The sequence below is a fragment of the Lithobates pipiens genome, unplaced genomic scaffold (assembly GCF_037356315.1).
Source record: "Lithobates pipiens isolate NorthernLeopardFrog02 unplaced genomic scaffold, aLitPip1_a1.2 Scaffold_16, whole genome shotgun sequence".
NCBI lineage: Eukaryota > Metazoa > Chordata > Amphibia > Anura > Ranidae > Lithobates > Lithobates pipiens.
In genome coordinates, this window is record NW_027507748.1 from 398,068,860 (window position 1) to 398,082,596 (window position 13,737).

Genomic DNA, 13,737 nt, shown 5'->3' on the forward strand with positions numbered 1-13,737 from the left:
CCATATAAATGAGTATATGGTACATAGTACTCCTACTCGTTCACAAAAAAATTCAGTGGTAAAAAAAAAAAAAACACAGTTTTTGACAAGTCCTTTTAAAAAAAAAAAAAAAAAAATGTCCCACATTGTACATCCATCATCAATCACGTCATCAAGCGATGTAGGTCCATATCAATAATGATGAAAGATGGTTGTCGACCTGCATGAAAAGGAATCTTCCACCTGATGGCACACGACCATTTCTGTCTCTTGTCCCAGGTCTCCTTGTCCTTGGAAATTCCCATCAGACAGCAAGGATGAATCACTGGTTGTTGGGACACCAGTGGGTGATAGCTATTAGCAATCAACACAAACTGCTGGCAAAAGCGTGCCTAAAACATATGTACATGCATTTTTGATGTATTTCCAGTCTATGGGGCTAAAATTAGTAGCACTGGCACCTTTTCCAAAACCGTGTCATGCTGTGCTGCATTGGATGTCAGTGGGAACCTTAGAGAATATTGTGATTTCCATTGTCATGCAGTTATGTGTGACACAAGTCGCAATGGAAGCTGCACTGGTGAGAACCTGCTTCAGTGTGCTAGGTGTGTTATTCGGGTTGACAACCATGCAGATTGAATATTTTAGTTCATATATATCTTTATTTATGTTTTTGCGTTACAGTAAAAGCTGTATTTGAGATGGCAATAGGTTACCAAATGTAATTTTAAATTTGTTGTAAGCTTGGTATTATCAGCATTAACAATAGGCAGATGTGGATCAGGCATAGTTCCTTCAAAAGCTTTTATGTTTTAAGGTGTGTGGCTATATAACTAGCAGCATACTGCTAGCTAATGGCTTTGTTTTGGCATTAAAACCACATCTACATCAGCAGGCAGCTTTTCATGTATATATGTGAGAATAGGTAGTGAAATCACACATATTTTCAGCACTAGGGATTAATGTTTATAGATTATCATCTCCCAAAAGAGACAATGGCATGTTTTCCTATTGAGCTGAAGATCATTTTATGTACCAATCATATTGTAAATGCATCCAGCTTTTTTTTGCGAAGTGCTAGTTCACATATTGCGATTTTCATGGGTGTTGAAATAATTAACCACTCTTCTGAGTACCCACGTACATGGCTACCTTTTCTCACATAGTTTTTTTTTTCTGCCCATCTGCATATGCGTTAAAGCTATGCCTGTGTTTCAAATTGCCTTGTGACCTATAGTAGAACAATTTTTTCAGTAATTAAATCGAATCTGACAGAACTGTGATGCATTCTTAAACATACACTGAATAATTACTGGCTGGATAGCAAAGGTGAATCCTGTGGAAGAACAGTATTCTGGCTTAGAAAATTTTGCCATGAGATGTCTTGTTTCAGGTGTGATCTAGATGTATGGTTCGCAAATCAAACATCTAGAGATTTCAGATTTGGCCATGTGGATATATGTTGAAACCAGTGGAAGGTCACATGGCTCATATTAAAACTATGTATCCATAAAAGTAGAAACATTTATTTGGCTGCATTTTTGGAAACATTAATGTTTGATATATAACATGAAAATACAGCATTATGTCACAATTCATAGCCTTTTGGCAGTCCTTGGTTACTGCAGCACAAACTGTGAAATGTCCCGATAAGCTTCTAATATATATTTATGTATTTTTGGGCTTTCTCAGTTGTATCTAGTATTTAACTATGTGTTTTTCTTTTATGAGGGCATTGATTATAATAAATGTATATTTTCTTTTGTGCAGATTCCGAGTTGGGTGTCAGTTTACTGACAACAAACAGCAGCAAAGATGCTTCAGGTCCAGTTCTACCAAAAGTGTCGGGACTAGAGAGAAGTCAAGAGAAGAGCCAGGAGAGCACTCAGGAGCTGCAGTTTGACACGGTGGTGTGTAAGGACCTGTGCCCACCATCTCTGCCTGCAGTGCAACCAGAAATAGAGGCACACCCGTGTCTTTCATCTCCTGGACCAGTTGTAATCTCCCTTTCAGCAACACCAACACAAACACAGCAGGAGCCTCCTCAGCTTCCTCATTCTTCTCTAGAGCAAGAAGCACCATTGCCACCTCAGCCACAAGTGCAGCTGCCACAAAAGGCTCAGCCACTTCCTCAACAACCTATTCATCCAAGCTCTCCAGCAGTTCAAACACGACCTCCCTCTCAGTCATTGCCCCAGAGCTTGTGCAACTACAACAGCAGCAGCTTAAGTGTGAACAGTTTAAGGTTTGTTGAAACATTACTTTAATAAACATACAGTATTATGTTTCCCTCTATATACTAGATACCATTAGCCTTATTTGTCAACCGCTTTAGAGGAGCTTCATTCCAATGAAAAAGCTTGATGCTGTTATGAAAGGGTAATTTTAAGTCACTGTCACCTAAATAAAGCTGCTAGCAATTATGAAGTGCAAGTGCTCAGTGGTGCCTACACATACCTGCAATGGTCTGCAGGCATCCGACTATCCCCATCCCCCTTTCCTTTTTAAATCATGGCTCTTATGGTTGGGAAAATTCTGACACTTTCTGGTACTGTTGTAGCTTGCCCTACACATCCCCTACTGCAAACATATTCCTATTATCCAATGATTCAGCCAATCTTAGTAATGACTAGACATGTATTAGAGGTGGGGGGAATGAGTAAACCCCAACACTACCAGGAAGTGTTGTGCCTGAAAATTCCTAGATTTGGTCATATCAGCTCGACCAGTAGCCTAATACAAGTACACTTTATGCCTGTTAGCAGATTTTATTTTTATTTTTTTGACAATCATCTTTACTTCAGTGCTATACAGTAATTGACAAAACAACTAAAAGATTTTAGGATTTTATTTTCTATAATGATTAGAAGGAGAAGTGTTTTTGTTCCACTGTATTGTTTTCGATTACCGTTACCTACAAGCCAAATCTTCACAGTTTCCATTTGAGTTTTTGTGTGAGTGATGAAATTACCTTGATGTTTTTATTATTAATGTGTTAACATTGTGTATATATTTTGTATTCTGTTACATCAACTTTCTTTTATTGTGTTTGAGAAAGGAACATAGTTCTTTGAAAGTTTTCATTCAGGTTTTTTTTTAGATCACTACAAGAAAGTATCCCCTTGTCAACACTTTCTGCCCATTTACCTACATTTACTGTATATTTCTGGAAGGGCTGTTCAGTTCACTGAACAGTTTGTCAAGCAAGCTTCCTCCTCAGCTTGTATAGTGGGTGTTATGGTCAAGATTCTGACATAGACTATTGCTATTTGAATAGAAGTAACCAGTTATTTAGCAGTATTTCTTCCAAGAAAAAGGCCAATCGTGTATTTTTCTTTCTTTCTTCAGAGTAGCATTGGTGGTCATACAGTAGTATGATAATAATATTTTATTTATTTATTCCTTGTGTCCTTAATGCAGACTTTTCATCTTGTCAACCTTATTAGACTTTCACAGTGATCTGAAGGCAAGCAAGTGACTACACAATTTCTAAATAATTCACTGAATCAAGGGCATTGCATTTTTTTCTAATGTAACATCTAGCCAGTTTTGGTGTGAGTGTGAAAATTGGTAACATTTTAGTAACAAATCTGCTCAGCATTTTCCACATTTCCTAGCAGAGAAATGTTGTAAGCGTTAAATTAAGTAATTTTTATCAAGGAAAGAATTTCCTATAAGTATAATTAGGTTGTTTTGTATGGCCAATTTTTACAGAAGTTACTTCTTTCAGATCTGATAGTTGAAGAAAGCAAATGAGCAAAAAATTTGATAAGTCTGAAGTTTTGTTTTATTTTACTATTAGTTTAAATGTGAAAACTGGTTGGTTTCCTTTGGTAATGGCTTTGATTTTCTACTCTCCAGTTTTAATGAATCAACCTCCAAATGATACATTGTGCTGTAGTCTTATTTTATTGCTTATTTACATACTTATATTCTTTTGCTTTCTACAGCAGCAGCAGAAGCAGCACTCCTGCCAAAAGTCAAGTGCCACCGTCTCACCTGTCTCATCATCCTTCAGCTTCTCCGTATCCTCTGTCTTTACCAAGTCACAGTCCTTTACATAGCTTTACACCCACCATCCAACCTCCGGCACACCAGCACCACCCAAATATGTTTGCCCCACCTGCTGCTTTACCTCCTCCACCACCACTGACTTCAGGGGCCCTTCAAGTTCCAGGACACCCAGCTAACAGCACTTACTCAGGTACTACTGATAAAACAATTGAATAAATCACTTTATAAAATAATTTAAGTACAGGTCAGTCTAATATTTTAAGGAATTGATACAGTATTATATAATGTATTTTTCTTTTGGTATTTTTCAGAACAAGACCTTCTCAGACAGGAACTGAACACACGGTTTTTGGCTTCTCAGAGTGCAGATCGTGGAGCATCATTGGGCCCACCACCGTACCTAAGGACAGAGTTTCACCAACACCAGCACCAGCATCAGCACCAGCACACTCATCAGCATACACACCAGCACACCTTTACACCTTTTCCGCATGCTATCCCGCCAACCGCCATCATGCCAACTCCAGCACCGCCCATGGTGCGTACTCCAGGCAGAAATGTGAGGATAAGTAGAACACAACTCTATTATTTTCATTATGGGTAGTGCCTTTATGACAGGCCCTGTATTAATGGAACTGTATAAATACATTTTACTGTGATACTTATGTTTAAAAATACAAACGGTATCAAAGATGACCTCTTTGATTCTGATCAATTCATGCTACTTTAAATGGTAGTGCAGAAAAATTGCAGCTTTATGAGTTTTCAGTTATTGACAATTGTGGCCTGACTATGCAGATTTGTTCCAAGATTTTCAATATGGTACACATTGAATAACGTATGTTATGTACTGTATTTGTTTTGCATAATATGGCAACTATGGGGCCAATAAATGAAAACAGAAGTTGCCTTAGGCAAGTGAAGTATTAATATAAGCGATCCTAAATATGTAGATGTTCACATATCTTGGGAGAAGTGAAATACAACTTGGCTGCATTTGTTGTGCACAAGATATACTATCATAAATGCTCAGCCAATATGGACTATATATTGGATTACTTTTGGGTTTTCTGCTGGATTTATGTGCAGACACTGCTATATGCATATTCTTCTATGTTTTGACTTCTGTCTGTAATATTTTAGGTTCAGATTAGGTCCTGAACATTTTCCATGTACATCTGTATATGATATTATTATCTCTTCTCTTTAAGCCAACTTGTGTTTTGGATTACTTACTTTTGAAGTGTACATTTTTCTGTAGTTCCTGAAGGGGAGGCATATCTGCTTTTTTAAGATCAGAATTTCTCAAAAGAGTTTTTCTACAGTAACTGTCCTTGGTTAAAAGGTTAAAAAGATGTGCATTTCCATCCAATGGCCAACTTTGTGAACTCCGCTCATCTTTCAAAGGGTTTATCAAAAACTTCCAGAAATATGTTTTATTGTATTGATTTGCGAGAACTGTTGTGTGAACAAAGACATAACAAAACTACAACCGATCAACAGTAGCAGCTACCAGTCACTATTTTGTAAATAAATAAGACCATTGATATAAAATATAGCACTTTAAAGAGATAATAAAAACAATGTATTTTTATAGGGATCATTATTCATAATTTCCTGGATGCTGAACCAGAAATGTATACTCAATTCATAATACAAGTAAATCAACAGACAAAACTATTGCTAAATATATATGATACTTTAGGCAGATGTGAAAGATTTAGCTACCTTATATTACTTTTACTGGTATTTATGGGGGAAGCTTAGCTTACAGTTTATTTATTTGAATAATGAGAGTCTGAAAGATACAGTTTGATTTAATGTAGATCTTCAGGCATGTCTTGCAGTATTATTGCTTCCGTATGTTTGGGCAGACAGAGCTTTATTGTTTTAGTATATAAGGATTTCATTATTGCTTGAAAATAAATGAAAACCCATTAGCAGTTAGTAGATTCTAATCCCTGAACTGGCCATACATGCATCAAAATTTGGCTGCTTCAGCAGGGACCAGCCAAATTTTGATCCATGTGTGGCTGCTGTGGTTGACCACAAGGCGATCTACCGATCTATATTTTGGCCTTGTGGGCCCATGGGATGACAAATGATAAAGATTTAGCTTACAACTTGACACCTGGCCAGCCCTATTCAACACTGACCTTTTAATTTCCAAGAAGGTACATGACTGCTGATCTTTGTCTTGGGAATTGTGTGACAGTAACGAAATTAGTGGAAATTACCTGTCTAAGTAATTTGAAAGAATAAAGGTCAGGTCTCGTAAAGCATTAGCAACACTGATACAGAAACAGAGGTGCTTCATACACAATCTTACAAAAACATGCATTGCACTTACTAGGAAAGATAACCAATTTGCTTAGTAGGTAGTGTAAACAATGCGTTATCATCTTTTCTGGGCTCCCAAATCAGCCCCTGAAGCCCAGAAAAATATTCAGTACTTTTAGATTTGCATGAGCATAAGACATTCCACCAACATTTTTCCTTCATGTAGTTACCAATTCTTGTGTTTTTTAGAAAATAACTATTGTATGAATAAAGACATGAAAACTTCAACTAATCACTATCCTATAAATAAATAAGATCAATGGCATAAAACATAGCACTATTAGGAGATAAATAAAAACAACGTATTTTTAGGGATTCATTTATCAAACTCTGCTGGATAATGAGCTGGAAACTTTGGAAGTCTTTAGGGGCAGGATGGTGGGGAATACAGGATAGGTAAATACTGGTTGCTTGCAATGCTTCCAGTAAAGTGAAGCTGTTACTTTTCCCAGCAAAATACTAGTAGATTTAAAAAAAAAATAAGATGGACAATATTTATGCTAAATGTTGCTTGGGAAATAAAATAAAAATCAGTTATCCTGTTTACAAGAGAACTGGGCACGCTATTCATTTTATTGTAACCTTATTATTATTTATGTCAACTGGTATTTTAGGTTATTTGATCCCTAATCAAATCTCAACAATTTTTTCAAATTTCCTAAGAAAATTTTGATTCAGAGTAGATATTGGACTGTCTTCAAAGATTACAGTTAGCTAGTGATAAGGTGTTTCAACTTTGGCATTGCACCAAAAATGAAAAGTCTGTCTCCACCCAAAACCCTTTTTTCAGTTTTTTTTTATGTTTTGGTAAATTAGATGGACTGGCTTTTTATAATCTTCAGGGACACAGGTAGAACTGTATGTGGAATCTCTTATGTGCCGTTCTTTAGCCTTAACTTATGTTTATATCTTGTTACTGCAATGGAGACTTCATATATCCCTATAAGGACCCTTTAATGCAAGCTGGCAATAGATAGGGCAGCAAAATGGAGGCAGTAGGCATTGTACTGTCCTCAGGTCAGCTTAGGCATATCAGGGGAATACAACAGTAATCAGACATGGATTTCTAACCTGGTTGATGTCCGTTCCCCTTTAGAAGCCTGGTTGTATCTGCTGGTACCTCACAGACAGTAAATAATTATGAGACTCACTCTAATTTATTTGGGTACCTAAGAGCTAAATATTTATTTCCTCTTTTTTTTTTTTTACCAAGAGTGGTGAGGGTTTGCCATAAAAACAAAACATTATAGATGTGCTAGATATCCATTGAAAATAGTTTACCAGTTCTCTAGTGCACAGACAATTCGGTGTATGGACTTCCAGTTTATCAGCTCAATATATAAATAACAACAAGCCTATGTTTGAACAACGCCAGTAAAAAGTTCATAAAAGAGATGCCTTTTTCTGAACACAATCCTATATATCCTTACAAGGCACCTCTTGGGTGACTACAGCAGTCTCGCTGCAGCATTATAATGTTATAGTGGGGAAATGTATTTATAGGGATCATCTTTTATCATAAAAATAAAATACAAGGCAGACATAAAAATGTCTTTGTGTGCACAACATTCAGTGCAGAGTTTTATTTATCTCATAAAACAGGAAGAAATGATAATAGATTTGCTATTTACTTGCAGTAGGTTAAACCGTGTGCTTGTTCACAATGCACAGTACTGTATGTTGGCCTGCTGTTAGTGCTGCTGGTTGTTAAACAGTGTGATAAAATCATGATCTTTATAGATACTTTACCAAGACACATAATAACCATTTGCTTTGATCCCTTTGCAGTTTGACAAATACCCTACAAAAGTTGACCCCTTCTACCGTCACAGTGTGAGTTTAAAAGTGCTGTGTTAAAATGTTGGCTTATCACTGTCTGTAGCATGCCGCAAACATCACCCCACAATAACCTGCCAAGATTTCAACGCTTCCCCTAATCATTTGAGCTTTGCCAATATACGAGCTTCATTCATGTGATTCATTTCTTCTGGAGATACACTATCCTGTTTTTAATCAAAATTTGTCAGTGCTCATAAACTGTACAAGGAGTCTCACTGCGAGAAAGATGACATACATACAGCGTGAGCTTGTTCCCACTGGGAGAATAATGATCAGCTAGGAATTTTAAATAGGGATTTCATGGGTGTTATAAAACTTACAAGATGAAATTTAAGTTATTCGCATCCAAATCAAATGATGGCTGCAACACATGGAAAGTCTATAATCCAACAAAGTATTTAGATTTGTTAAAGGTTTGCAGAAATTGTATGATGCAAGGCATAGTTCTGGTGTGCAGTAGATGGAAAAATAAATAAAATAGCAATATATTACTTCTTGGCTCGGAGTTAGCAATAAAAAAGGTTTTTCATCCTGAGCTACTAAGTTATACCTTTTCCTATGAAACCCTCCAGCAGAAGGAAGTGAGCAGTGATTCAAAAGAGTTGTTTGAACCAGAGAGATGAAGAGATGTATGGTGAGATAGTTGTCAGCACTGCTGAATTGATTTTGTTATGGATGTTCTCAAAACCTGGAAGAATTACATTGCAAATGTGGATTCTAATTGAGTTACTGGGTTTGCTAATGGAAATCTAAGCGGTAGATAGGAGAAACTGTTGATAGTTACCAAGAGTTGCCAAGAGCATTAACATGTTAATAACAAGCATGAGCCATATATCTGTTGGTGCCACTTCCTCTGCCACCATTTCCTGTACAGTGGTTCAGCAAGTGGAATTTCTTCATCTAACATTTTGCTGCATCACTCTCTCCTATGATAATTAAATGGAAAATAAGAGAAATTGGGAAAAGGGCAACAGGTTCTCTGAGAAGCTTTTTTCTGCCATCCCCCGTGAAGGTGCCACCAAAACATTGGTTTTGGGGCTGATTATTATCCATTTATCAATGGTAGGAAAAGTTGTAGAAACAGGATAAGAAATTTTTATATTTCACAGTTGGGTTTCCAAGTGGTTGCTGAAACATAAAAAAAATTATACCTCCCCACCTTCCATATTGAAAGTAGCAATATTGGCAAAATGGACAATTCTGTATATAAGGAAAAGGAGCATGAACAAAGTGATTATTACTTTAAGTCACGCAAATAGGTCAGTCGCCCTTAGGTCTTACTGTTAATCTTAGTGATATATAGTAATTTCATGTTTTTGACTTAGACATTTTAAGCAAGTGAGATAGCATACCTGTCTATTAATTAAGTCTGTTCTCAAACATATGCATACAATCGCACTTGGTATGTCTAATTTAATTTAGAATAAGCATCATTTTAGGTTATAGTACTCGATTTTGTATACTTTTGGAGTTGCTATTCTAGATTAGGTTATGTTCTCCCACATTTACCAAAAAGTTTGACTGTGGGGTTGATTTACTAAAGGCAAATAGACTGTGAACTTTACAAATGCAGTTGCACTAATTTTTCTCAGGGCTTAGTGAAGGTGATGAAACTTCACTGTGTAAAAAATAACCAGTCAGCCACATGGAAAATAAAAATAAAAAACAGCATTTTTGCTTGCACATCATTGGATGATGGAAATCAGCAGAGCTTCCCCTCATTTACTAAGCTCTGGGCAAAGTTAGTGCAACTGCACTTGAAAATTACACAGTCTGTTTTCCTTTAGGCCTCTTTCACGCGGGACAGCTCCGTGATGATCCCCCCAGCGAACATCCGCTTGCTCAGTGGGGATCGCTGCGTCGATCCCCGCTGAGCCTGCAGAGGACAGATCCGTCTCTGCACACTGTGCAGGGACAGAACTGTCAGAGCGCCGCTCTCCCCTATGGGAGATCGGATAACGACGGACCGCAAAGTCCATCATCACCCGATCCAATCCGCAGATAGATGGAAAAGTACGGTTTTCCTCCGACACACTTTTTCAGATCGGATCGGTTCGGATGTCAGTGGACATGTCACCGCTGACATCCGACGCTCCATAGAGGTCTATGCAGCATCCGTTCAGGTCCGCCTAAAAAACGGAGAGATGTACCTGAATCGATCGTTCGTGTGAAAGAGGCCCAAGTAAATCAACTCTTGTGTGTATGGCTGCATAATGAGGTTTGGATTACCTTATCTTTTCCATATATGATTATCAGTTTTTCTTTTAATTTTAATTTAATTGTTTTGGCCACAATAGTTAACAAAAGCACAGCTTTCAACAAATGTTTTGCAATTACATATATTTTGGTATGAATAGATATTCAGAGTAAACAGATTCACTTAATTACTTAATTAAGTGAAAAATTTACTGCTTTAGTAAATTAGCCACAAACCTCAGATTGTGCTAATCAATGTCAATTACCTGTAGTTCACTCTATATTGACAAACGGCACACATCGCTTTTAATAGCTTTATAATCATTTCATTAAATATCTAGGGCTATGTATAGCCCTACATGTATGAAGACAGTTAATTGTAGGTGATAGGTAATTATAGGTTATAGGTAATATATACTGACAACCATTTCCTCTGGAATATCATTTCTGTATAAGGGAAAGAGTTTGGTCAAAGCATTTCAATGGTTGCAGAGAGGGCATCACATCTATTTAATGAAGGTGATGTATGGTGAGAAGTCATAGTTTCATAGTTAGTAAGGTTGAATAAAGACACCAGTCCATCTAGTTCGACCTGAATGAGTGTCTACAATTGTCCCTATCCCTGTACTTTGCACATTCGCATCGGCCCTGCCCTCGGGGGCCCACGATCCAAGGTCCTCATTCATATACTAGGGCCAATTTTGGACAGAGGCCAATTGGCCCACCCGCATGTCTTTGGATTGTGGGGATGGGGACGGGGCGCCATGCGGGCGTGGGGGGGGGGGCGTGCGGGCTCCGGGCGGGTGGTGTTGTGGTTGGGATTCGAGCCAGCGACCCTTCTTACTGCTAGGTTGGAGTGCTAGCCACTACACCACTGTGCCGCCCCTCCATCCTCCATGAAGCAGCCATTTGAAATATATGTGCATGAGGAACCAAAAAATGTTAGCATGGTCTCTAATAGGTAGCAGCAACATTATCAGTACTGATATCCAAAGACATCACTGCACCTGCCTTTTCTCTTCACTGTGTATAATTATGTTTTTAATGTAAGAAACTTGTGGCTTGTTTATTGTCTTTGATGTTTTTATGTTGCTTTTGCAGAATCACCCTTTTTTAAAGTGGTAGTATACCCATTTTTTGTATTTTTACCTACAGGTAAGCCTATAATAGGGCTTACCTGTAGGTAAAATGAATATCTCCTAAACCTGTACGGTTTAGGAGATATTCATTTTGCATGCAGCCGCTGACGTGAGCGGTGCATGCGCTGTGAAGGTCCGGCTGAAGGGCCAGCTGATGCGCTCTTACCTTGCTGGAAAGAAGTCTCCTGCTCGCATGCGCGGGAGTGACAACATCGCGGCTCCGTTTTATTTACAGAGCCAGGGCCGCAAATCTGGAAGACGCGCCGTGGAGAAATGTTAGCTCCCTCAGCGTGGACCGGGATCAGTTGCCGAAACCTTGTTCTAAAGTAAATATTTCTTAATGAGCTAATATGTGGTGCATACTAGCTCATTATGCCTTTTGCCTTACAGGTTTAAAAAAAAAAATTCTGTGGGTATACAGCCACTTTAATGCAGATCATAACATAAATGTTAGTTACTGGGAAGTTACCTTTCCTGGAGCTAGGTTCCCTGCAGTACTGGCCACATGTCTGAATACCTTGGCACTTGTGATCTCTGCTGAAGTGTAGAGTCAGCATTCAGACTAGTCAGTAATCCTCTTCATTAGTAAATCATGTGACCAACTTTCTAGGCCTACAGATGGGTGTCAGCACTTAGGGGAGTCTGAAGCAGCAGTTTTATTCAGAATATATAAATATTTCAGCCCTTCTAAAGCCCATAATTTATACCAACAAGACTGTTAAAGCCCAACGGAAGCAACATTTTAAATGGGGCAAAAGCATGTAACATGCTTTAATTATCCAGTACTATCCATCAAAGTAATGTTGTTTCTCTGAGCAAATCTGTGGTATGCTGGCCATGCAAGTATTGTTAGAAGTGCTCAAATAGCAACTCTAGGTCTCCTCAGTAACTGTTGCTGATTGGTGTACTGTGATCCAGACCTGTTTGACTGCTGTATGAAGCCAGCTGCTCACACAGCAATGATTTTGAGCCTGCCCATTATATGACAGCCTTTCTTTTGCGTTTGGACACCTGTGTATTTAAACTTGCCATATGTTCTAGAAGGTAGGCAGTCAAGCAGGCAGGAATCAACTGTAAAACCAGTGATCAAAATTATTACTCATCTGAAAATATAGTATGGGTGTATTTCAGTGTATAAATAATCTGAAAGTAAAAGATTTGATAGACGCTATAATTGTTTTATTGGTCAGTAATTACTATCAGATTCTTTTGTCAGGGAGCAAAAGAAGGAAGGATGCACTTTGTGTATGTGTTTTAGTATGTGGAGAGTTTATAGCATAACTACTTCTCGTTGTTGCTTGAGAATAAAGCTGCTCCTTAAATGGCCCATAGATAGCATTAGCAGTGACAGTATAAGCAGCAAAGCAGACTAATGAAGTCATAATTGTGCGTATTCTTTAATTTCTTACACAACACCATTAAACCTTTTAACAAAGTAATTGAGTTTTAATGGAGTGAAATCCTGGCACTCTTAAAGCTTCATTTTTTAATTAGCTTGCTATTTCCCTTGGACTTATTTGGCTTAACATCCCTCCTGCTTTTGATGTACTCTAAATTCTGAAACCACTTAGGCATTCAATCCAATTTAATAATTCATAATTACAAAATCACCTTTTATTTTGGAAGAAAGGAATTCATCAAGGGTATCATTTCTGTGCTAATTAATGCTGAACACCCTTAAAGTTCCCCATTAAGCCAGATTCCCTGACTTAACAGAGGGAACTCATTTTTCAACCCGCATCAATGTCTGCTTTTGGCTTTGCGCTAGTGCTGTGGTTCTGTGTTGTGTTTTGTATGATTTATCGCTAGCTACGTTGATTTTGTTTGTTTGTTTTTTTTAATTATGTTTTTCTTTTTTTTTTCTTTTTTTTCAGTTATTTCATTCATACCCTCCAGCTGTATCTGGCATTCCTCCCATGATTCCTCCCACTGGTCCCTTTGGATCACTACAAGGGGCATTTCAACCTAAGGTAAGAAGATGTTGGTTTATCTGCGTACATAGGGGATAACAATGAGAAAATAGAAGTAAAATCGAACTCAAAAATTACATGGAATTCTTGGAGTCCTGTGATTGTTCTAAAACATACAAATTGTCAAACAAATGGTATTTTCTATTTTGTATGACATTTTTTATATGCTTCATGACATTAAACTGTCTACATAGTAGTACCTCTAAAACTCCATGCACACTGGCTTAAAAATGCTGCTTCTACAGGAGTTTTTTGTTCTG

At 37.7% G+C, this 13,737-nt stretch overlaps 1 protein-coding gene across 6 annotated transcripts in view; it reads left to right on the plus strand.

Annotated features, from left to right (window-relative positions):
• The window catches only part of AUTS2 (activator of transcription and developmental regulator AUTS2), a 1,910,865-nt gene that overhangs the window by 1,861,171 nt on the left and 35,957 nt on the right, over positions 1–13,737 (plus strand). For 3 of the 6 annotated variants that reach the window (XM_077482318.1, XM_077482314.1, XM_077482319.1), the window contains 5 exons: positions 1,750–2,224; positions 3,930–4,183; positions 4,305–4,552; positions 8,122–8,166; positions 13,382–13,477. In XM_077482318.1, the coding sequence (XP_077338444.1) occupies positions 1,750–2,224; positions 3,930–4,183; positions 4,305–4,552; positions 8,122–8,166; positions 13,382–13,477 (1,118 nt within the window). The remainder of the gene's footprint in view (positions 1–1,749; positions 2,225–3,929; positions 4,184–4,304; positions 4,553–8,121; positions 8,167–13,381; positions 13,478–13,737) is intronic. The other 3 variants (XM_077482316.1, XM_077482315.1, XM_077482317.1) reach the window with 3 other exon arrangements.